Here is a 25,000-nt window from a genome sequence, read left to right on the forward strand (position 1 = left end):
TGCCACCCGAGCAGAGCTGGCGGGGAGCCAAGCACAGTATTTATGCTGAGGCCCTTGCATAGTCACTGGGACCGGAGAAGAGAAGAGAAGAGAAGAGAAGAGAAGAGAAGAGAAGAGAAGAGAAGAGAAGAGAAGAGAAGAGAAGAGAAGAGAAGAGAAGAGAAGAGAAGAGAAGAGAAGAGAAGAGAAGAAGAGAAGAGAAGAGAAGAGAAGAGAAGAGAAGAGAAGAGAAGAGAAGAGAAGAGAAGAGAAGAGAAGAGAAGAGAAGAGAAGAGAAGAGAAGAGAAGAGAAGAGAAGAGAGAGTTAGTGGGAATGATAGAGGAGTGGAGACGAATCTATCCATGTTGGGTTTTCGGTGCTCACCACCCCCTGTAAGATGCAGGCCTACTGCAGTCCTGCAAAGCGAGAGGAGCAGAGTAGCTCAGAGAGTGGATTCAGGAAAAAAGCCCCACTGATCAAGAGAAGAGATGGTAATTGAAAGATATTTGAACAATTGAAGAAAAATTAAGAATGGAAGGTCAGAAGGAGAGAAGAAGAATTCAGTTGAGAAGAAAACCAGAGTGCACTATCCGGAAATGATAGAGCATGAAGTAGAGGAAAATGAAGATAGCACACAGAGTGAAAGAGGCTAGCACAAAACAGCTTGAGAGTGATACACAGTATCAGAGAGAGAGAGAGAGAGAGAGAGAGAGAGAGAGAGAGAGAGAGACAGATAGGGAGAGAGAGTGAGAGATGGAGAGGCAGAGATAGGGAGAGAGAGAGTGAGATGAAGTTTTGACCGGAGGTGGGCTTGTGGTCACAATCTGGCCCCCCTCACTGGGGGCTGGTCGGTTGCCAGCCACAACCAATCTGCAAATGGTGTTAAGGCTATTTGAAGACCCACGGTACCAACAACCGTGAAGTTGAATCAGCCAAATTAGGCAGGCCAGGGGCACGAGCCCCCAAAATGCTGATTGGACAAAGTGCACAAAGGGACACGAGATGATTACTTAGGAGTGTGTGTGTGTGTGTGTGTGTGTGCGTGTGTGTGTTTGTGCGTGCGTGCGTGCGTGCGTGCGTGCGTGCGTGCGTGCGTGCGTGCGTGCGTGCGTGCGTGCGTGTGTGTGCATGCGTGTGTGTGTGTGCATGTGTGTGTGCATAGCTTTATGTGTAGAATAGAATAGAATAGAATAGACTAGAATAGAATAGAATAGAATAGAATTACAACTGTCCTATGCTTCTGTGTGTGCCCTTTTGTCCTCTACCTCCTGCATATGATGATCTTTATCAGTGGGGCTATTAGTCTACATCAGGCCAATGTTGTCCCTGTGCCAGCATTGTGTCTGTCCTTATAGATCCTCATACAGCCATATCGTCCCTCAGACAGGCAGCTCTGAAGGGGGCACGTAGAAGCCACTTCCTATCCCATTATCCTATCAAACACACACATACAGCATAGACTAATGGAGGCAAATACACACACAGACTCTTGCACACATGGACACATGTATGCACCCAGACACACACATGCACACACATGGACACATCATCCTCGCCTGCTCATCCACGAGCTGGCCAGCATCCAGCCTTCAGACATTCTCCTCAGGCAGCCAGAGTTGGATTAGGGTCCACTGCAGAACAGAAAGGGGCCCTAAAACAGACACTCCAACGACAGGGATTACAGATGGACAGACAGACAAAAGGACAGAAAGACAGAAAGATATGCTGACTGACTGGCCAGACAGTAACCATGACAGCAGAGGCTGACCGACTGGTGGAAAAGAAGAGGCAAGCAAACAAATCCTATGGTCTGAGAGGGTGTCCATCATGTGACATGAGCATGTTATAAACATGATACCGCAGGTATTATAAGCATCAATAAGACTTAATTTCTGTTTATGAGCCTAATGAGCCTAATGTGTGGTTGTTGTGTGAGGGCATCAACAGATTTATCTGATGTTACCTTTAGGATGGAGACTATGTTGTTCAGGTCATTGAATTGGTTTTTCAGAACTCAGCAGCTTCAAAGCTAGAAAAGGGACAGAACTTCCCTCTCACCTTTTTTCTCTCTGTCCTTTGTTGTGAAGACAAGACCATCACAGAAATTTCTGGCAAACAAAGTTTCTTATTTTTTGTGTTGTTTTTTTTTGTTTTTTGCTTTATCCACCCACCCCTCTGGAAAATCCCTTGTCTCTGATGTGTGATTGCTGTGAATCTGCTCAAATCTTTTTGTGTTTCCAAAACTACCAATTGACTCCTCTCCTCTCCCCATGACCCAGTTTGGGTCAGATTATCATCTTATTAGCAAACGCAACTGAAACATGACACCAGGCACCCTCTCCCTAAACCACTTGTCTCGTTCTCTCCATGGTTTTCAAGACAGCGTCCCAGACAAACAGAACGGAACAGAGCAGGCGGACAGATGGATGGATGCATAGATGGATGGAAGGATGGATTGATAGATGGAAGGATGGATAGGTGGATGGATGACTGGATAGGCTCATTAACGGGTGTTCTTGCGAATGGGGTTGGCAGAACAGGAGGGTTCCCAAGGACCGCAAGGGTGGGAAGACCCTTACGGATCCGGTTTCCCCCATCTCTGCCTTTAATAAGCCCATCGCAATATCGCAGAATTAGGCTGATGTGGCGGGCCGGCAGCAAGAGCTAAGCAGATTTCAGAGATGCCTCCAAATGATTTACCAGCCCATTTTTCCCCTCCGTTTTTTCCAAGAATGAGGTTTCTTTTGTTATTTCTTTGGGTCCTGGGAGCCTCCTCGCGGTAGATCAGAGGCGGTGGCTGGTTGGTTACTACAAAGGGGACTTCCCTCCCCCAAGTCCTCCATTATGCTCCGCTCCAGGGCCACTAAGAGCATTTGCAGGGCCCAGAACAAAGGGATCTAAAAAGCCCCCACCCTCAATACAATGCAATGCAATGTAATGAAGACCCAATTCTGTGCCCACCACCTCCCTGGCCCCGGGACAACTGACCCATCTCCCATCTCCCCTGCTCCATTCCGTACCACACAGCACCTTCCCTCCAGGGGTTGCCACTCTCAACCCACAACTCCCCACCTTCTTCTGCCCACTACCACCAGCAGCAGTTCCCCACACATCATCCCTTTATGATGGATGAGTTCAGAAGACACTGACAGCATTGAGCTGTTTTGGCAGCACTGGTGGTGGTGATGGTGATGGTGGTGGCGGTGATGTTAGTGGTGCTTACTAAAGGCAGGAGTGATGGCGTCAAGAGTGAGGACTTTACTAAGCCCATTCTCCATGGCTACTCAGAATATTACCAGCACCACCACACTCACCAGAGCTGCTCTCTGGGCAATGGGGGGCTGGACGAATCGGGGGGCCTGTTCAGAGGGAGTTTCGGGTGGTGGCTGAACTTTCAGGGAAGGAGGGATGGTGGTGGTGGTGGTGGGGGGGGTGTGTGACTGCAGTAGAGGGTGGGAGATTTTTCACATCTATTGAATGTTTGTGGGAGGGAAGGAGGTTTTACTACAGGAGGGAAGACATTGGTGCATACTATTGGTACTGGACACTGGATTTGGTCAGAGGTTTTGGAAAGGGTTTGTGGGTGGATTGAGGTTTTTTGCTGGCATTCTGATGACGGGGGATGTCGTGGTGAGCATGTGTGTAATATTGGTGCTAGAAAGTGGGTTTGGGTAATGGTTTGCAATGGGCAAAGTGGTTGTGAGGAAGGGGGAGGCTTTTTTTGTGGGGGGGGTGCTTTGGGGTTGAGGAGGTCCATAATAGGCGTATTGTTACACAGAGTCGCCAGCAATCAGCAGGGGAGTAGAGGGGAAAAAAAGTAGAAGGAGGTGAGAGGGGAGGGTGTGCGTGCGTGCGTGCGTGCGTGCGTGCGTGCGTGCGTGCGTGCGTGCGTGCGTGCGTGCGTGCGTGCGTGCGTGCGTGCGTGCTTGCATGCGTGTGTGCGTGCGTGCGTGACTGCATGTGTTTGTATAAGCACACGTACACAAGTACAAGTGTACGATTTGCTTGTTTATGCATACATGATGCGTAAACACATACAGAATGCGTGTAAACATACAATCAAGCTCATTCCTGTGTGTGTGTGTGTGCGTGTGTGTGCGTGTGTGTGTGTGTGTGTGTGTGTGTGTGTGTGTGTGTGTGTGTGTGTGTGTGTGTGTGTGTGTGTGTGTGTGTGTGTGTGTGTGTGTGTGTGTGTGTGTGTGTGTGTGTGTTGGTCCAAGAGCATGACCAATCTTGGTGTGTGTGTGTGTGGGTCAGGGCCTGGCTAAGACCATCAACCCCCTGCCTACTGCACACATCCATCCATCCAGCTCTCATCCATCTCCCTCTCTCTCTCTCTCTCTCTCTCTCTCTCTCTCTCTCTCTCTCTCTCCCCCCCAACACACACACACACACACACACACACAAATCCAACCGCCCGCAGTCTCCAGGCGCATAGCTCACATTCTGCAAAGGACCCCTCCCGGTTCCAGATTGCGCCCTCTCAGTGTCAAACACGCACGCACACACACACGCACGCACGCACGCACGCACACACACACACACATTATTCATTCGTCCACCAAATGCCCACATAGAATACAAATGTAGGCCTATATCATACCTCTTTTCTCTCTCCCTACAGTCTCTCTCTCTCTCTCTCTCTCTCTCTCTCTCTCTCTCTCTCTCTCTCTCTCAAACACACACACACACACACACACACACACACACACACACACACACACACACACACACACACACACACACACACACACACACACAGAGTAAACAGCCTCTTTGTCCCCATCACCTGACATCAAGCATACTGTACAGCAACAGAGAGAGGGCGCGAGGCGAGGCCCACACACGGGCACTCGTGTGTGTTTAAGTGGAACAAACCTATGCAGTAGGTTGTTTGTCAGTGCTGTGACAGCTCCAATAACCACGCTGCTTTTCAGTAAGCGGCGGTGGTGGCGGTGGCAGGCATGTAATATTTATGTGGGTAAGTGTTGCCTAGCAGGGGTTGGTGCCAGCGTGCCAGGGCAGCAAGGTGGTAGCATGATGGTGCGCCACGTTCAAACCACCACAGGCATACTCTGCAAACACACATACAGACATGTACACATGCAGACAGGCACGCACGCACGCACGCACGCACGCACGCACGCACGCACGCACGCACGCACGCACGCACGCACGCACGCACGCACACACACACACACACACACTCAAACACACACACACACACACACACACACACACACACACACACACACACACACACACACACACACACACACACACACACACACACACACACACACACACACACACACAGAGTTTCAGACACACACCAGCACACACACATACTCACATACTGCACACACCTTCTCACATCAAAAAACACTGGTGCACAAACACCTGCATGCGCAAGCACTTGCTTATTACTGCAACCAAGAACGAATATGCATATGTGTGCATAAATAAACAGTATAAACGTAAAACACACACACACACACACACACACACACACACACACACACACACACACACACACACACACACACACACACACACGCATGCACCCACGCACGCAGTCACGCACGTACACACGCACGCACGCAGTCACGCACGCACACACGCACACACACACACAAGCAGGTACAAACAGATATAGACACATGTAAATACAGCTGCTGAGTGGGGACTGTGCACCTGCAGGCACCTGCAAAACTGCACACACACACACACACACACCGAGACGTAAATAAACACATGCACACCTGTGTGTGTGTGTGTGTGTGTGTGTGTGTGTGTGTGTGTGTGTGTGTGTGTGTGTGTGTGTGTGTGTGTGTGTGTGTGTGTGTGTGTGTGTGTCTGTGCGTGCGTGCGTGCGTGCGTGCGTGCGTGCGTGCGTGCGTGTGTTTGTGTGTGTGTGTGTGTGTGCATCTGGCGGCTGAGCCAGCTGACAGAAGACAGCATTCGCTCCCAGGGTGGCGAGGATGACTGGCATTATAACTGCTCTGCCTCCCCCCCAGGGAGAATTATATACACACGCTAGGCATACTAACATACACACGCAAGCATGTCTACACACACACACACACACACACACACACACACACACACACACACACACACACACACACACACACACACACACACACACACACACACACACACACGCTGAAAGAATGTACACACATACATACAGTACACACACACACATCCACACATCCACACATTCACATGCACACATGGGCTGTGGAGAATATTTCAAAATAAGTCATCATTGGTTACACAGTCCAAACAAAATCTTTCCTGTTTGGAGTCTAAACATAGCATCTCACCAGGGTTGCTTCAGGATGCTATCATCTGTTTTCATACAATGAAATCAATCTCAATCTCAATCTCTCTCTCTCTCTCTCTCTCTCTCTCTCTCTCTCTCTCTCTCTCTCTCTCTCTCTCTGTTCGAAGGGATAAATAGATCTCAACAGGCGCTTTCTTGCAAAAACAATTCCTTCACACCAGACCACTCAAGGCTTGCGGTGACTCAACAGGGCCCGCAACAGTTCTTGTTGTTGTTTCATGTGACTTTGACACAAATTACGTCTTGTTTTATGCCTTAATGGAACCATCAGTCAGAACTCAGAAGCCACTCAATGACAGATTTTTTTCTTTTGCCGCCATTATCACAGGGCCTTTGGGGAAATCTTAGGCCTCCTAATTAAAAGGATTAGAATTAATCAAACAGCCACCTCTCGTCTCTCCTCTCTTCTTTCCTCTCCTCAGCTCAGCTCAGCGCTGGTGCAACCATGGAAGGAAAAGCTAACTGCGCACACCGTGCATTACGCTACTTACATCTCATTACAAAAACTCATTAAAACTTGCTTAATTAATTACCCAGGCTCACTTGACCACATGTGTGCGATTAGTATGTGTGTGTGTGTGTGTGTGTGTGCGCGCGCGCATGTGTGAGGTGTATTTCGTAGAAGAGTTATTCAGACTTTGTTTTCTTTTGTTGACTACCTTTAATTTTGTCGTTTTAAAGATTTCTCCACCCCCATTGGTATGCCTTGGGGATTATAAGATCATGTGACAATGTCTGATTTTCATTTTTTTTATGATTAAGGCGCTGTGATGTTTCTTCACGATTACTTATTACTTAAACTATTATTTTGCTGAGTTTAAGAAGGGTAGACTACTGTGATCTTGTAGTTTACATGTAGTTTAAACTAGGGTGTTGAACTCAAAGTCACAGTGGGCCAAAATCAAAATCTGGGATGAGGTCAATACTCATCAAAAATGCACTGAAATTGAGCATACATGTACAGTGAGGAGAATAAGTATTTGATCCCTTGCTGATTTTGTTGGTTTGCCCACTAATAAAGACATGATCAGTCTTTAATGTTAATGATAATATGTATTCTAATATGGAGAGACAGAATATCAAAAAGAAAATCCAGAAATTAACTCTAAAGAATATATAATAATTGATTTATATTTAATTGAGGGAATTAAGTATTTGATCCCCTGCCAACCATTAAGAGTTCTGATCCCGCAGATCAAGTGGCACTTCCAATCAACTTGTTATCTGAATTGAACACACCTGTTAATAGTAACCTGCACAAAAGACACATTGAATCTGCAGAATCAGTCCATAGAATCAGTCAATCAATCAAACTAAACTCGCCAACATGGGACAGACCAAAAAGCTGTCAAAGGATGTCAGGGACAAGATTTTAGAACTCAACAAGGCTGAAATGGGCTCCTGGGTATTAAAGAGCAAACTGTTGGTGCATTTCTTCCCAGTTTTAGGACATACAAAATGATCATCAATCATCAATCTTAGGCCTGCCTCTGGTTCCATACAAGATTTGACCTTGTGGGAATTTAATAACCAGAAAAAAGGAGATAGAGCACCTTAAAACTGTATGGGAGGAGCTAGGAAATGATCTCAAGGCAGCTGGGACCTCAATCACTAAGAAAACTATTGGAAACACTTGATACCACAGCGGATTAAAATCCTGCAGTGCATGTATGGTACCCCGGCTTCAGAAGGAACCTGTTCAGGCTCACCTGAGGTTTGCCAGTGAACATCAAACTGGATTAGGATATGATTGGGAGGTGCTGGAATCAGATGAGACCAAAATCAAACTGTTTGGCATTAACACAACTCAATGTGTTTGGAGGAAGAGAAATGTTGCCTATGATCCCAAGAACAACACCTTCTCCAACATCATAAATGAAAGTGGTAACATTATGTTTTGAGGTTGTTTGTCTGGCCAAGACACAGGACAACTTCACATTGTCAAGAAATGGATGGAGGGAGACATGTAAACGTACAATGCTGCATGCTAACCTCTTTTCCACCACCACTAGACTGAAGGTGGGTCATGGATTGGTCTCCCAATATGATAAGTAAGGGTTAACGTTCGGTGAGAAGGTCGCTACCGTGGAATAGCAGCACGACAGAGAGAATCTTTAGACCCCGACACGGAGCGGAGGGGTCTTGTTCTCTCTGAAGTGCTGCTATTCCACAAAGCGACCGACTCGCCGAAAGTTAACCCGCTTATTATATGGATATACTTAAATGATTCACACATGCGGGGACATTATTTAATGTTAAGATTGTTGCTGCGCAAAACAAAACAGTGCCGTTGTGGAACACCGCTAGGCAACAGCTAGCCAGGACAACAGGTGTTGTCTATCGCAGCAGCTGATTAGAGTGACAAAAGACCGGACCCCCTGCGGAGTGATATGAAACATTCGCTTTAGCCACTGACTTGTACACAAGCCAGTGGCTTTAGTAGTGAACGTCTTGTTGCCATTGACAGCGGTAGCCAGGACAACGGATGCTGTCTATCACAGCAGCTGATTAGAGTCTTGTTGAAAAGTCGCTTTAGCAGTGAAAAGTCTTGTTGCCATTGACAGCGGTCTGTTATAGACCAACCCGTCCGTTATCGAAAAATAACAGACGTCCGAACTGTCAAGTTATTCTTTTATTAACAGGTTTGCAGGTAAGTATAACAGAGCGATCGTTCTTCACGTCTCACAAGCACTTGACCTAAGACTGAACTGAACGTGAGGGACCGGAAGCCCCCTCTACATTCTATGGCTTTCACAATAAAAGGCATCACATAGTATTACACCACATCTCCCTTTCTTTGGGACAAAGGGTGGACTACCTTTGTCCCAGCAGGTCTTAAGGGTTTATTCTGCCCTTTTTGCTGGAAGACCTGTTCTGTCCCTGATTCACACGTGAACATTATAAGAACATTTAACTACTTCACTTCAACAAGCAACTTACAACAAAGCAACAAAACTTACTCTGAATCTCCGGTTTCTACTAGAGTACCTAAAAGCAGATCAATTACAACAGTCACATTTTATAAAACATTTCACAATCACATTTCACATTTTACAAGTCATCTTCCATAAAGCATTTCACAATCATATTTTCTTCCTTTTTTCCTTTTTTTTAATGTTCTTGCTTTTCTTTTCTCTTTTTTTTTGTTTGTTTGGTTTTTTTTTGTTGTGTGTGTTTGTTTTGGGTTTTTTTTTCTTTCTTTCTTTCTTTCTTTTCTTTTTTGAAAGTCAGATAAGAGTCTCATTGTGTTACCAGTCTTTGTGGCGGTCTCACCTCTCTCCCGGCCCTGGTCTGCACAGTCTCTGCGGTGGTAGATGATGTCACTGGTGGGGCCTCTGGAGTAGGTGGTTCCTCTTCCACCTGTGGCTCGGCGTCGACCACCCCGTTGTTTGTCTGCAGCGGCACCAAGTGATGCCGGTTTCTCCTCAGAGTGCCTTGGGGCCCCTGAACGATGTAGGAGCGAGGAGTGTTGTGTTGTGAGATCACTGTTCCCTCGACTCGAGCATCAGTGACCCACACATCCTCTCCGGGTACGAGTGGGCGCAGGGTCCTTGCTCTGTGCCGCTTGTCGAAGTACCTTGCGTCGTTCTTCCTCTTCTCCTTTTCTTTGGCCCCCACCTCGTCGTAGTCTGGCAAAGCAGGGTTCAGCTGGGTCGGAAGAGTGGGGACAGTAGTACGGAGGCGGCGCCCCATCAACAGCTCCGCTGGGCTGTATCCGTTCTGCAGGGGGGTTGCTCTGTAGGCCAGTAAGGCGAGATATGGGTCTGATGCTTTCGTTAACAGGTTTTTCACAGTTTGTACAGCCCGTTCGGCCTCCCCATTGCTCTGAGGGAACTTGGGGCTGCTTGTGGTGTGTACGAAGCCATACTTGGCTGCAAAGTCTTTAAAGTAGCTACCTGAAAATTGCGGCCCATTGTCACTTTTAAAAAATTCACAAATACCATGGCGGGCGAACATGGATTTTAGGTGTAGCACTACATCTGTGGATTTTGTGGGTGACAGTAGTGCAATTTCCACGTACCTTGAGAAATAGTCTACGACTAGCAGGTAAGTCTTGCCTCTCAGTGTGAACAGATCAGCTCCCACGGTTTGCCAGGGCCTGTCTGGCATGTCTGTTGGCATCAGCGGCTCTTTGACGTTCTGTCTCTCTTTAATGCAGATTTTGCATTTCAGCACCATGTTGTTCAGCTGGCTGCTGAGTCCTGGCCACCATACTGTGTCTTTGGCCCGGCCCCTGCATTTTGTCACCCCCAGGTGACCCTCGTGTAGCCTGTGCAGCACATCACCTTGCAGCGCTGATGGGATGACAAGCCTTGTACCCCGCAGCAGCAGGCCATCGTGTACAGTCAGTACTGCCATGTCCTCCCAGTAACGTTTCAGCTCTCCCTGTAGTTGGCTTTTGTCAGGCCAGCCATCTGTGCAGTATTTCATCAGTGTGGAGCAAGTGCTGTCTGCTTTCAGGTGCTCGCGCAGGCTGGCCAGATAGTCCCCGCTGACAGGAAGGTTGCTGATTACAGAGTCAACATATATGTTGGTGTTCTCCAGCAGGCTTGTGTCTGTGTGTGTTTGTTTAGATCTCAGAGGAGCTCGAGATAAGGTGTCGGCTGTCCATAGGCTTTTACCGGGGACATGCTTGACTATGTAGTCGTACCTCAGAAGCCGCATCCTAAATCTTTGGATTCTGGGTGGGAGGTCATCCAGAGCTTTGCCTCCCAGCAGACTCACCAACGGCTTGTGGTCGGTTTCGAGCTCGAATTGTCTTCCCAGGATGAAACTGCTGAACCTTTCACAAGCCCACGTTGCTGCCAGTGCCTCCTTCTCTACTTGGGCGTAGCGTTGCTCTGTCGGTGTCATGGATCGTGATGCGTACGCCACAGGTGACCAGCCATCTTTGTTCTGCTGCAGCAGGACCGCACCTAGGCCGAAAGAAGAGGCATCAGCAGAGATTTTCAATGCACTGTTGGGGTTGTATAGTGTGAGCACTGGTGTGGATGACAGCTCAGCTTTCAGCTGATCGAAGGCGGCCTGCTGTTCTTCTCCCCAGTACCAGTGGTTTTTCTTGGAGAGCAAGTCTCGTAGAACTTTGTGCTTTTCAGCCAGGTGAGGTATGAAGCGCCCCAGCTGATTGACCATACCCAGGAAACTCCTGAGTTCGCTGACATTTTTAGGCGGATCCATCTCTTGTACTGCGCTCGTCTTCTCTGGATCTGGCTTCACGCCGTCTGCTGAAAGCACATGGCCCAGGAATTTGACTGTGTGTCGTGTGAGCTCACATTTGTCCATGTTGAGTGTAATGCCAGTCTCTTGTGCTTTCTGAAGCACTGCATGTAGCCGCATGTCATGCTCATCCTGTGTCCGTCCCCATACCAGCACATCATCCATGTGACACAGTACCCCGTCTAGGCCTGCGGTCACCTCCGTCATCATCATCCTCTGGAAATGCTCTGGGGCAGAAGCTATGCCAAAGGGTAGCCGATTAAAGTAGTAGCGCCCAAAGGGAGTGATGAAGGTGGTGTATTTGGCAGACTCTTTCGTCAGTGGCACCTGCCAAAAGCCCATATTGGCATCTAGTTTACTGAATACTGTTGCACCTTCTAGCATGCCCAGCGTGTGCTCAACTGATGGCAGGATAAATTTTTCTCTGCACACAGATTCGTTCATTTTTGTATAATCGACACAAATGCGAACAGTACCTTCTTTTTTTGGCACCACCACCATCCCGGCACACCACTCGGTCGGCTCCTCGATCTTGGTGATCACGCCCATCTTCTCCATGCGACCTATCTCCTCCCTCACTTTTCCCATGAGCGGCAGAGGGACTCTGCGAGGCGTTGAAAGAGAGAAGGGCACCGCACCTGGTTTCAGTTTCAGTGTGTATGGCCTCCGCACAAGGCCCAAGCCGCTGCACAGCTTTGGATACTGTTGTTTCACCGTGTCCATGGTGATGCTGTCCGCTCTGCTTACAAGTTGGAGCTGTTGGATGGCAGGCCGACCCAGCAGTGCAGTGTGCAGATCTTTGACGACATAAATGTCCTCTTCTGCCATCTTCTCGCCTCTGCGCAGTGTCTCTCTAGCTACGCCCAGGACATTGAGTACATTGCCACCAGGTCCGAAGAGCGGGCGTGTTGATGCCTCCAGTCGTGTCACATCTAGCCCCCCAGCAATGTCACCGTACACCTCGGCCGGCAGGGCAGTGACATCGGCACCTGTGTCTATCTTAAAGCACACTTTTTTGTCTCTGACTTGTAGCTGCACTGTCCATGGATCTTTTCCAGCATCCACAGCCCCGAGGAAAAAACTGTCCTCTTCCTCTACTGTAACAGCATTCAGGGAAGTTGCACTGTTCCTACACACTTTGCTATAATGTCCTTTCTTTCCACAACTGTGACATACAGCATCTGTCGCAGGGCATTCTGCTTTTCCATGTACTGGCGTTTTCCCACATCTATAGCAGGCCCTTGCACTTTGCTGCGATCGTGCAGGTTTGTATCTGCCTGGAGCCTGTGCCAGCTTGGCGGGGAATTTGGGCTTTCTGTAGCTAGCGGTAGCATGCACAGCATCGACATTGTTGCATTCGCTATTTTCACCTCTCAGGTCCGACTGCTGTCGTCGTATTTCTTCCGAAAGCCTCGTCTTTTCTATGGCAGTTTGGAGCGTGAGGTCTTTGTCTAGCTGTAACTTCTCGGACAAGGACACGTTTCTCAATCCGACTACCAGCCTGTCGCGAATCAGCTCCTCATGTAACTGTCCATAATTACAATGTTCGGCTAAACTGTATAGAGCAGTGATGAAGGAATCCACCGTTTCCCCCGGCAGTTGTACGCGCTGATTAAACTTGGCTCTCTCATATATGACATTCTTTTTCGGTACGAAGAATGCATCAAAGCCTGCTTTCACGTCTGAGTATTTCTTCCTAGCATCTGCTGTTAGCGTTAGCCCCTTTAGCACATCCTCGGCTTCATCGCCCATGCAATACACCAGCGTGTTTACCTGGTTTTCCTCTGGCGTTGCGTTTAGGTTGCTTGCAAGCCGAAAGCGGTCGAATCTCCTAATCCACCGTTCCCATTCTTGTGGCTTGGTGAAATCAAATGGCTCCGGAGGTTGTATGGTGAACGTTGCACTTGGCGTCGGTCGCGCCATTTCTGCCAGCTCGTCCCTCGTTTCGCCGCCAGAACCACCTGCCAGACTTTCGTTTAATCCGCTGGATGTACGACTTCCCCTCTTTGTCTTCTTTTTCATCTTTTAACTTTCTCCGATCATGCGTCGTCGCCCATTTCTGACACCATGTCAAGTTATTCTTTTATTAACAGGTTTGCAGGTAAGTATAACAGAGCGATCGTTCTTCACGTCTCACAAGCACTTGACCTAAGACTGAACTGAACGTGAGGGACCGGAAGCCCCCTCTACATTCTATGGCTTTCACAATAAAAGGCATCACATAGTATTACACCACACAAACGTTGGGGAGCCCCGTTGAAATGAATGGAGCATTCGACAGATGACGTCACAACCATATAATAATAATCCATAACATAAAGCCCAAGCAACGAAGGAGTAGCTCAAGCAGAAGCACATTAAGGTCATGAAGTGGCCTAGACAGTTTCCATACATTAACCCTATAATAATCCTGTGAAGAGAACAGAAGCTCCCATTTGGCAAGCTACAGTCATACAACTTCAGTGATTTAGAGATGATCTGCAAAGAAAAGTGGACAAAAATCCTTTCTAATATATCCACAAACATTGTCATTAACTGAAAGAAACATCTGACCTCTGTATGAGAAAACAAGGGCTTTGCCACCAAGTATTTTGTCTTCTTTGACTAGAGGGGTCAAATACTTATTTTCCTCAATGGAATACAAATCAATTAAAATATATTCTTCAAAGTTATTTTCTGGATTTTCTTTTTGATATTCTGTCTCTCTATATTAGAATACATTTTATCATTAATGTTATAGAATGATCATGTCTTTATTAGTGGGCAAACCAACAAAATCAGCAAGGGATCAAATACTTATTATCCTCTCTGTATTTAACGCTAAATAAATAGCACAATTAGCCTACTCATCCCCATCATTATGCTTTTGGTCACATTGGTTTGTCTGTGTGTGTGTTTGTTAATTTGTTTGTCTGTCAGCAGGATAACTCAAAAAGTTATGAACGGATTTCGGTGGAATTGTGGAGTTGTTGAAAATCACAAAAGGAACAAGTAATTAAATTGGGGTGGTGATGCGGATCCAGGATTTTTTAAAAAAGATTCTTAACCATTGCAGGATACTGCGAATTTTGACATTCCAGTTTCTAACTCCAGTTTCTAACTGTTTTATCAAACAGCTTCCTTGGCGGAGGTCTGCACTCTGAGTGCAGTTCTAGTTTACTAAGAGATTACTTACTTATAGGCTACTACGTCTATGTGCTAGTATTGTTACACCTAGACACACTCATAGCCTAATTCTTGTGATGCACAACATTTTGCCTTCAAATCATGTTTTTTTTATATCAATGGTGTCAAGTCAAGTAGGTTTTATTGTCAATTTCTTTACATGCACTGGTCATACAAAGAATTTGAAATTACATTTCTTGCTTTCCCATACAGACATAGACTAATCTAGGTAAGGACATAGACAGTATAGACATAGACAGTACTTATACATGGACTTAAGACAGTATGGACATAGACAGTGCTCATACAGACATTTAAAGTGCAAGACTGGACAACAGAAGACTTGTAGAGGACATACATTAAGAGGTATTTGTTGTGCTTTTGTGCTTTTCCTAAAAAAAAGTCCTTTATAGCGTTCTGACATGGTAATAGTAGCATTTTGAAGAAAAATAAATATTAAAAAGGTCTGTCAAGTACACCAGCAGCAGTGTGTGTGTGTGTGTGTGTGTGTGTGTGTGTGTGTGTGTGTGTGTGTGTGTGTGTGTGTGTGTGTGTGTGTGTATGTGTGTGTATGTGTTTAGTGCAGGTAGAAGGTGCGGTGTGCGTCTTGTGTGTGTGTTCGTGTGTCTGTGTGTGTGTGTGTGTGTGTGTGTGTGTGTGTGTGTGTGTGTGTGTGTGTGTCAGTGTGTGTATGTATGTTTGGGTTTAGTGCAGAAAGTGCAGTGTGCTTGTGTGTGTGTGTGCTGTTGTGTGTGTGTGTGTGTGTGTGTGTGTGTACTGTGTGTGTGTGTGTGTGTGTGTGTGTGTGTGTGTGTGTGTGTGTGTGTGTGTGTGTGTGCATGTTTTGAGTTAGTGCAGGTTGAAAGTTCAGTCTCAGATATGGTGGTGGGGGATGGGGGGGGGGGGTTGTCAGTGGCCTTGCTGGCTAGAGGCTGACAGTGGAGGGAGAGTGGGTTGAGTGTTCAGCATCTTGATCGCTTGGTGCATTGTGCTGCTCGCCAGCCTGGTGGTACGGGAACGGAGGCGCCTGTACCTCTTTCCAGAGGGCAGGAGGCTGAACAGTTTGTGTGCAGGGTGGCTTGTGTCTTTGATGATCATCAGTGCTTTCCGGGTGAGGCGTGTGGTGTAAATGTCCTGCAGGGAGGGGAGTGGTACTCCAATGATCTTCTTCGCTGTGTTCACAACACGCTGGAGTGTCTTCCTGTTTTTCTCCGTGCAGCTTCCTCCCCACACTGTGATGCAGTTGGACACGACGCTCTCTATGGTTCCTCTGTAGAATGTTGTCATGATGGAGGGTGTAGCACTTGCCTTCTTTAGTTTGCGCAGGAAGTAGAGACGCTGATGGGCCTTCTTCGCCAGTGATGTAGTGTTGGTGGTCCAAGAGAGGTCGTCGCTGATGTGCACTCCAAGGAACTTGGTGCTGCTCACTCTCTCCACAGCATCGCCGTCGATGGTCAGTGGTGGCAGTTGTTTTTGGACCCTTTGGAAGTTGACAACAATCTCCTTGGTCTTGTTGACATTCAGCAGGAGGTTGTTGTCTTTGCACCATCTGGCCAGCAGGTCTACTTCTTCTCTGTAGTGAGTCTCATCGCCCTTGGTGATGAGGCCCACCAGTGTTGTATCATCCGCAAACTTCACTAGATGGTTAGTGCTGTGGGTCGTTGTGCAGTCGTGTGTCAGCAGCGTGAACAGCAGGGGGCTGAGAACACAACCTTGCGGAGCCCCCGTGCTCAGGGTCAGGGTGCTCGAGGTGTTGTTCCCTACCCGTACTGCTTGTGGTCTTTGCATCAGGAAGTCCAGCAGCCAGTTGCAGAGGGAGGTGCTGAAACCTAGTTTGTCCAGTTTTCTGATGAGTTGTTGTGGTATTATGGTATTGAATGCTGAACTGAAGTCAATGAACAGCATTCTCACATATGAGTCTTTATTGTCCAAGTGGGTGAGGGCTGGATGGAGGGCAGAGCAAATTGCATCCTCCGTGGATCGCTTGGCTCGGTATGCGAACTGGTAGGGGTCTAGGGTGGGGGGTAGGGTGGCTTTGATGTGTGACAGGACTAGCCGTTCGAAGCACTTCATGATTATGGGCGTCAGTGCTACAGGACGGTAGTCATTGAAGCATGATGGTGATGATTTCTTCGGCACAGGTATGATGGTAGCAGCTTTGAAAAGTGGACCATCTGTATCACACATTTGAAATAATATGCTACTACATAATGTGTCTTTTGCGAGCCACATTTGCCCCCCTGGACTTGACCTCTGGTTTAAAGAAATCACAATGATGTTATCTTCTTCACCAATTCGAGATGAATATTTTCTACCATGCACAGTAGTAGGTCTACTGGTCCCCTCCATCTCCGAGCTGCTTGAACAACCATTTTTTCATTTTATTTATCCATTATTTTACCACAAGCAGTTCATCCATTTATATACATCATCTCTGCATCCAGAGAGTCCTCAGGAGACAACAAATTAGCATTCCAGAAACAATCTGGTTGGTTCAATTGTGAGGTTAGGCAAGGCTACCCAATGACTATGAAGCACAGTATTTGCTTTTGATCTCTTTTTAACAGTTGCCCAGACCCCTGTTATTTAAGTTTGGAATCATGTTTGCTTCATTTAGCTATAGCAATGCCAATGTCAAAGCCTCTTTTGAGAGCCAAGTTTGGACTGGAAGGTGACCTGCCCTCAGAACACAATGCCAAGTCAAAGAAATCCCTCTCTAGTGACTAAGTCACAGCCACAGCCACATTTCACTGTGAACTTTATTCCTTTTTACCAGAAAACAGGAACTGTATCGTGTGGAAAAGAATTAGCACTCCTGCACAAGCTAATTTCCCACTGCACCTGCAGTTGTCAGGTATCCCGTGGCAACAACTCCTTTGTTGTCTGCGAGCGGAGCCGCCCCATCCTGTGCAGCCTGCCTTTCATTGGCTCGTCAGTATTCCAGGCCGTCTAAAAACCCCACCACCCCCCGCGCCGACATGAGGGTTCGAGGGTACCTGGCTAATATAGGACCTCGCTAACCCACGCTAGCTAGCCGCTGAAGTTCATTACAAAGTCACGGCGTCGCGCTGTGCATCTGGTGGATTTAGCTGTATTCTGCTATTCTGTTTGTTGTTGCTGTTGTCATAACAAGCCAAGGTTGATCTCAGCGAGAGGCGGGAGAGGGAGAGGAGCGGGAAGGAGAAGAGAAGAGAGACGTGTGGAGGAGGTGGCTAGGTGGTTAGCCGAAGGGGGGGCCATGTGCGTGAAAACAGCGGGATCATGCAAACAAAACTGAGCAATAATCCCCCTCGAGAAAGCACCACTCCTCCACCCCTCCCCTCATCCCAAGTACTAGCACAACCACCACAGGCCTGTGCTTTGATCTGTCTCATCTAGCCCCCTCCAATCTGGCCAACCCCCCCTGACCCCTCTGCTCCCTGACCCTGCCTTTATGAACGGAAACACTATTTGTAGCGGATTGAAAACACCCATACACACACACACACACACACCCTCACACACGCATGCTTGTCCAGACACACACCCACAGAATAACTGACCAGACAAAAACAATGGCTCGTTCTACCTTTGGACCTTTATTTGTTCCTAGCACCCTCTCATCTCTGATTCAACATGTCTGCCCAAATCTCCCCACCCCACGTCCCCCATTCTCGCCTCCTCTTTATCCCCCCACATACCCCCAGGCCCTCCAAGGGGTCACCACTCTTCTGTTGTGAGGGTGGGGGCTAAAAAGTCCAAAAAAGTTTTTGTTTGTTTAGTTTTGTTTTGCTGAGTTGAGTCCGAGAATATGACACGTGTGAAAGGCTCTGCTTCCACTGATTATGCATCCTTAGTGTTGCATCGTCAACCATTCTAAATACACACACACACACACGCATGCACGCGCGCACGCACGCACACACGCACGCACGCACGCGCGCACACACACACACACACACACACACACACACACACACACACACACACACACACACACACACACACACACACACACACACACACACACACACACACACGTCACCCAAATGTCACCTCAAATTAAAGCTGCCATAGAGATGCTAAAGTGGAGAAAAGAATGCCAGGAGAAGTTTTCATTCAGCCTATGACCTACTCCTGTCTTAAATGATCTGTACTTGAATTTACTCTTCTTAGTTTTATTTTGTACAAACCGGATTTCAAACATGTGGACTTTGCACAATGCTCTATCTTATTAATAGATTGAATGACTTGAAAATGGGAGCATTTTTTAAATTCACAAAATACCAAGTGTCCCAACTTTTTGGAATCCGGTTTGTAACTTTTGCCCCTGCTTTTTTAGTTTTCTTTATTTCAAGGGGAATAGACAAAAGGCCTTAAGTGTTCAGTCTTGAGTTTCCCTTACAGCTGTGGCACATCCCAGTATATCCCAGCATCCCTCTGCAACAACCCCTCACCCAAAACACCAAAATCCCACCGCAACCCACCCATCTGTTTAGACACATGCATTCTCTAAAACCCACCCACCCACCGACTGAAGCTTGCCCATCACCCCTCCCCACCAATGACCCAGGCGCAAGAGACATGGGCCCGGAATATAGTGATATAGCCCCCGCCCCCCCCCCCCCCCCCCCCCCCCCCCCCCCCCCCCCCCCCCCCCCCCCCCCCCCCCCCCCCCCCCCCCTCTCAATAAATACAATCTAATAGGGAACAAAATTCTGAATCTGCTCTCTCCCTGGGCCCGGGACAATTGACCTCTTTGCCCCCCTCAACTCCGCACCCACCCTGTTCGCTCCCCTGTCCCCACCCACACACGACGCCTGCTCCTCCACTCACACGCCTTTGACCGTGTGCATGGATCTGCCCAGGGCACACTGTAGGGGCCAAGAGCGCCGCTCTATCAGGAGGCCCCAGCCACCACACATGGTCTCAATCAGGCTCTTCGGCCCCCGGGCCCCCCATGGACCCCGTCCTGAGCTGACGGTTCTGTTGCAACAGAATTCACCCTTTTTTTTCATTCACCCAGAACCCAGAAGTTGCTACAACTTCAAACACACATGAGTAGCAGGGGCTCTGAACGCTTGAGAGAGAGAGAGAGAGAGAGAGAGAGAGAGAGAGAGAGAGAGCGAGAGAGAGAGAGAGAGAGAGAGAGAGAGAGAGAGAGAGAGAGAGAGAAGGAGGTTTCACAAGGTTCACAGTTTTACTGTTGTTTTGAGGTCGGCTCTCCTCTTTGTCAGGCCCTGGTGATCTGGTGTTTACACAACTGGCTCCGTGTCGGATGGACACATGGTCCATCCCCCTACAGCTGCCCAGCCTCATCAGTAAATATCCATGGACCATGCAGTCAGCAAGGGACTGCTCACTCAGAAATGGGGGACGCTTCTCACAGGATAGGATATCTGTCTCTGATGGAGTCGCTAGATATGTATCTACATGTAACATGTATATCCATGTACTACAGTATGCACTGTATCTTTCTGTGTCTATTTGCCTGCCTGCGGGACTATCTCTATGTCTACAGTATATGTCTGTCTGTCACTTTGCCTGTCTGTTTTAGACAGTCTGCCTGTATGTGTGACTGTGTCTGTCTATCCGTCAGGCACCCAGCCATGGCAGTCTTTTGAAAGTATACATTTGCCTAATTTGCGACTTTCTCTCTTTTCATGATCCCCCCATTAGTACCTTCTATCTCCATCCTCCCCCGGTTCCTTTTCATTTCCTCCGCTACGTATATGTGCAAAAGGGGCTTAGATCTAGTCGTTGGTTTTGAAGCGTTTATCCACCCACTGGACAGAGGTGCCAGAGGCCAGCGTGTAAGCGTTGTGCTGGCTGAGGCAGGGACACTATACTGTACAGTACGTATAGTAACCACCGCTGCTGGTGCTGATGAGAGTGGGGTAATTGATGGAGGCTGATGGAGTGTCTGTCTGGCCTGGAGATCGTCCTGCCTGAATCATTCTAATGAGTTGAAGAAGAGGGCTGGCGATATGGAAGACCACTTGAAGGAATGTTTTCAAAGGAAAGGAAAGATTGGATACCTTCTACCTTCTTCTTCTACATGTTAGTTCTATTATCGAAGATCAGTGTGTGTGTGTGTGTGTGTGTGTGTGTGTGTGTGTGTGTGTGTGTGTGTGTGTGTGTGTGTGTGTGTGTGTGTGTGTGTGTGTGTGTGTGTGTGTGTGTGTGTGTGTGTGTGTGTGTGTGTGTGTGTGTGTCTGTGTGTCTGTGTGTTTGTGTGTGTGTGTGTGTGTGTGTGTGTGTGCGTGCGTGTGTGGGTGAAAATAAGGTGGACAAGGTTGAGCAGGGGTTGCAGACTTGACTATGATTCTTACTTTGACCACTAAGGACACCATGCAAGTAAGTGAGCCATTGCACATAGAGCAGAGTGTGTGTGAGAGAGAGCAAGTGACGGAATGGGAGACGGTGGAGATTGGAAAGTCAAACGTTGTAATGAGGACTTTATTTAAGCCTAGTATGACTAATGTGCATAATAGGCAGTGCAGTGGCGTAGCTTGTTTGGTAATGACATGTAAAGCAGATGATCTGCCGCCGCTGCTGCTGCCTGACTCGGGTGGCAGACTTCCAGTGTGTGTGTGTGTGTGTGTGTGTGTGTGTGTGTGTGTGTGTGTGTGTGTGTGTGTGTGTGTGTGTGTGTGTGTGTGTGTGTGTACGTGTGCGTGTGTGCGTGTGTGAACCGAGCCGAGAGACCGTAAGGAGACATGATACACCAACCCCCTGCCGTGCGCGCCAGCCAAAAGGACCCGAGGCCGAGAGATTACCAGTGTAAAGGAGAGAGAGAGAGAGGGAGAGAGTGGGAGAGAGTGGGAGAGAGAGAGAGTAATGTGAATCTCTTGTAATACGATCGTAATTGTGGGATTGGAGGTGAAATCCATGCAGGGCTATGTGTGCTCGCTGTAATGCGTGACTGTGAAAGTGTCAGACGGGGACGGGGAGATCACTGCCTGAAAGGGTTTTTTTTGTTTCCTATCTGTCTCTCCCCTGAAGGACTTTGGCCCGTGGAATGTTGACTTGCAAGATGATAAGCATCCATTTAATCATCATTTGAAATAATGTGTATTATTGCTCCCGTGGATAAAATGTGTTTTGTCTTTCTTTGGCATTTTGTCATGAAAAAAGCCTTTGGCAAATCAGCAGTCACCATCAATTAGAGTTAATAAGGTTCAAATAACAATGTAGCTTTTAAAAACATTTGAAAATATGTACCACAGGAATACCCCGTCCATTCATTGCCATGAATAGTCACAGGGAGTTCTTGACCTAGGGTTTACAGTAAGTCTTTCACAAGTCCCACAGGTCGTGGCCTGATTGGAAAAGCTTTCCTTTCATGATTCCCCTTGTGACCCTTCACTGCCAATATGGTTAGCTGACGGACTCTTGTGGCTGTGGTTAGCTAGCTCTGCTGTTTCCTGACTCATGTGTCTGGACTCTGAAGGAGTCATTTGTATTCTGGGGAGATGTATGACTGGATGTGGATCATGCTGCCCCAGGTCAATAGTGTACAGTAGTGTGGGTGGGTGGTGCCACAGTACATTTCTGAATCAAAAGTGTTAATTCAACACTTAAAGAGTCAAAAGCTTGTAGTGTAGTCGATCCTCCTCTTTACGTATTGAATTAACAGCATAATATTTACTGTGTATGATGATAGTGCTGATGTGGTTTCGGAGAAACAAGGGTGGGTTCAGTTGTCCCGGACCCATGGAGAGAGGGGGCCCAGAATTGTATGTATTGGTGAGGGGCCCCTTTCAGATGACTTTGTCCTTGGCCCAACCAAAACTGTCAGTGGCCCTGGGGTCAGTTGTAGAGGAGGGTTGGAAGGTGTAAGTGTTGGGTGAGGAGGCAGGTTTGGAAGGGTTAAATGTTGGAGTGAAGGAGGTGGGTCCTAAGGGTATTTCATGAGGTGCTTGTAACAGTGAACTCTCTTCATCCCCAAGAGCCCTCTTAAGTACCTGAGTTACTAGTCATTTTTTTTTCTGGCTGATTCATCCCTGACGCAAAATGGCTCTTCACATGCCAAAGACTTGTTGGGAAGTTGCTTGGGCTTGCCAGGATCTTCTGAGGAAGGTCATCTGGGAATTTTTAATGATCATTTGTTCCTCATTCTTCAGTTCCATGTTTTGTTTTCTTTACTGTATTTGAAGGATTTCCCCACACACTTGGTTTGGGTCCCTGCTGTTTGTGTGTGTGCGTGTGTGCGTGCGTTTGTGTGTGTGTGTGTGTGTGTGTGTGTGTGTGTGTGTGTGTGTGTGTGTGTCTGTGTGTGTGTGTGTGTGTGCGTGTGTGCGTGTGTGCGTGTGTGTGTGTGTGTGTGTGTGTGTGTGTGTGTTTGAGGGCCGTGAGATCATTGCTAAATGGTCGTCTACGAAATCGCTTCTGATATTCTGATTCACCATCAGGTTCTCACCTCTCTCTCTCTCTCTCTCTCTCTCTCTCTCTCTCTCTCTCTCTCTCTCTCTCTCTCTCCCTCTCTCTCTGTCTCTCTCTCTCTCTCTCTCACTTCTATCTGTCTCTTGCGCCCCATAAATAATTCATTGAGCACTTGAGGCCCTTCAGCGAGTGGCAAGAAACCATTTTTTTCCCCTTCTCCTTTCCAGATCTTTCTTTCTTTCTCTCTCTTTCACTCTCAGCTCCCAGGCCCTTCCGCCGTCTCCTCTCTCGCGGCGCGTGTCCCTGTACAGCCATCCACTCAACGTGTCAAACCCAACTAACCTCCACTTACACCCTTAAACAAGCACTCTGGGAGCTGCGGGAGGCTATAGTCCATTCAATTCACTCTCTCAGTCTCTCTGCTCACTCGCACTGATACGTAGACAGTACGTCTGCAAAGGGCTTGTCGTTTTCCTATACAAGCCTTACAAGTATCTCAACCCAAAGTGAATGAATGAAACTCCACGTCCAAGTGAAACTGTGCACTACTGTATGTAAACAATCCTCATGAACGCTATGTATGTGGGTTTTTTTCACAACTGTTTGGCACATTCGTAAATCTGCTGTTCTTTTAGTTCAGAATTGAAAGAGCAGGACAAGGACAAAGGGAGAGATGTGAAGAGCTCTTTTCCAAAATGAGATATATAGATTTTATAGAATGTTGGGAAATTGACATTTTTGTATTGGGCATTCCATTGAATTGCATTGGAAAATGCTTTTTAAAGAGGTTTAAAAAGTATGTTCTCAAAACATTGGCAAGAATTCACACATAGATGATAGGACTTTTTAACAGTCCATTCCAATATTAAAATGCAAAAAGTCAAAAATGGTGGATATAGCGTTTTGGAAAAGAACTCTTCATGTGGAGAAAGAGAGACAGAGAGGAAGGTTAAGACACAGGAGACAATGAGGGGAAACAGGCCAGCAATAGAGAAAGAGAGGCAGAAGTGGAGACAGAAAATAGAGACAGAAATTGAGAGATGTTTGGAAGAAGGGAGTCCAGAAAAGGGGGCGGGGAGAGAGAGGGTTGGGGGGGGGAGAGATGGAAAGAGAGAGGGGTGGAAGAAAAGAGGTGAGGAGGAAGGGAGGGAGGGAGGAGAAATGAGAGAGAGAGAGAGAGACAGAGAAAGAGAGAGAGAGAGAGAGAGAGAGAGAGAGAGAGAGAGAGAGAGAGAGAGAGAGAGAGAGAGAGAGAGAGAGAGAGAGAGAGAGAGAGAGAGAGAGAGAGAGAGAGGCCACGCGCTGGGTCAGACCACCATCTTGCCAACCTGAGGAGAGGGAGCGGGAGTCCAGCAGCTCCTGTCTCGTCACTACCACGGTGCCGTCAGCTGGACGTAACCCCCGGGACACCCCTCTCCTGCCTTCGCCTGCCAGGCCAGGGCTATAGGCTCCTGGAGGGGAGAGGGGCACAGTGGGGGTGGGGGCAGGCAACAGGGGCAACAGCCTATGGGCCACACGGAAACACATTTGTACAAGTTTCTGCCCATTAACGAATGCAGAAGTGAAGCTTCATTATCCATCCAACTCCCCACCCCCCTCCCGCTGATCTTAATTAAGATCACAATGCAAATTCCTTCATTAATAGTGACACGGACAATTTCTTTCTCCCCCCCCTCCCCCCAACTCCAATTCTCGGGGGAATAGATTATATGATATGCAGCAGGGCCCTGTCGAGCAGGTTGCGAGGTGTCACCGAAATATTCAAATGGCATGCTTGTTTAATTGCAGTAAATGTAGCATGTCCGGATAAGGATAGGGATGGATAGGGAAGAGATGAGGTTTTGAAGACAGAACGGGACACGCACGACGAGAGGGATAGGATATACCACACATACTCTGTGTGTGTGTGTATTTGTGTGTGTGTG

General features: G+C 47.7%; 1 protein-coding gene across 1 annotated transcript in view; it reads right to left on the reverse strand.

Moving 5' to 3' along the window:
• Window positions 1-9,561: 9,561 nt before the first annotated feature.
• The window catches only part of LOC134460493 (uncharacterized protein K02A2.6-like), a 17,323-nt gene continuing 1,884 nt past the window's right edge, over window positions 9,562-25,000 (reverse strand). The window contains exons 2-3 of the mRNA XM_063212879.1: window positions 24,404-24,579; window positions 9,562-12,643 (exon numbers count right to left, since the gene is read on the reverse strand). Of these exons, the coding sequence (XP_063068949.1) occupies window positions 9,570-12,643; window positions 24,404-24,579 (3,250 nt within the window). The 3' untranslated portion in view covers window positions 9,562-9,569. The remainder of the gene's footprint in view (window positions 12,644-24,403; window positions 24,580-25,000) is intronic.

The sequence above is a fragment of the Engraulis encrasicolus genome, chromosome 13, assembly GCF_034702125.1.
Source record: "Engraulis encrasicolus isolate BLACKSEA-1 chromosome 13, IST_EnEncr_1.0, whole genome shotgun sequence".
NCBI classification, from domain to species: domain Eukaryota; kingdom Metazoa; phylum Chordata; class Actinopteri; order Clupeiformes; family Engraulidae; genus Engraulis; species Engraulis encrasicolus.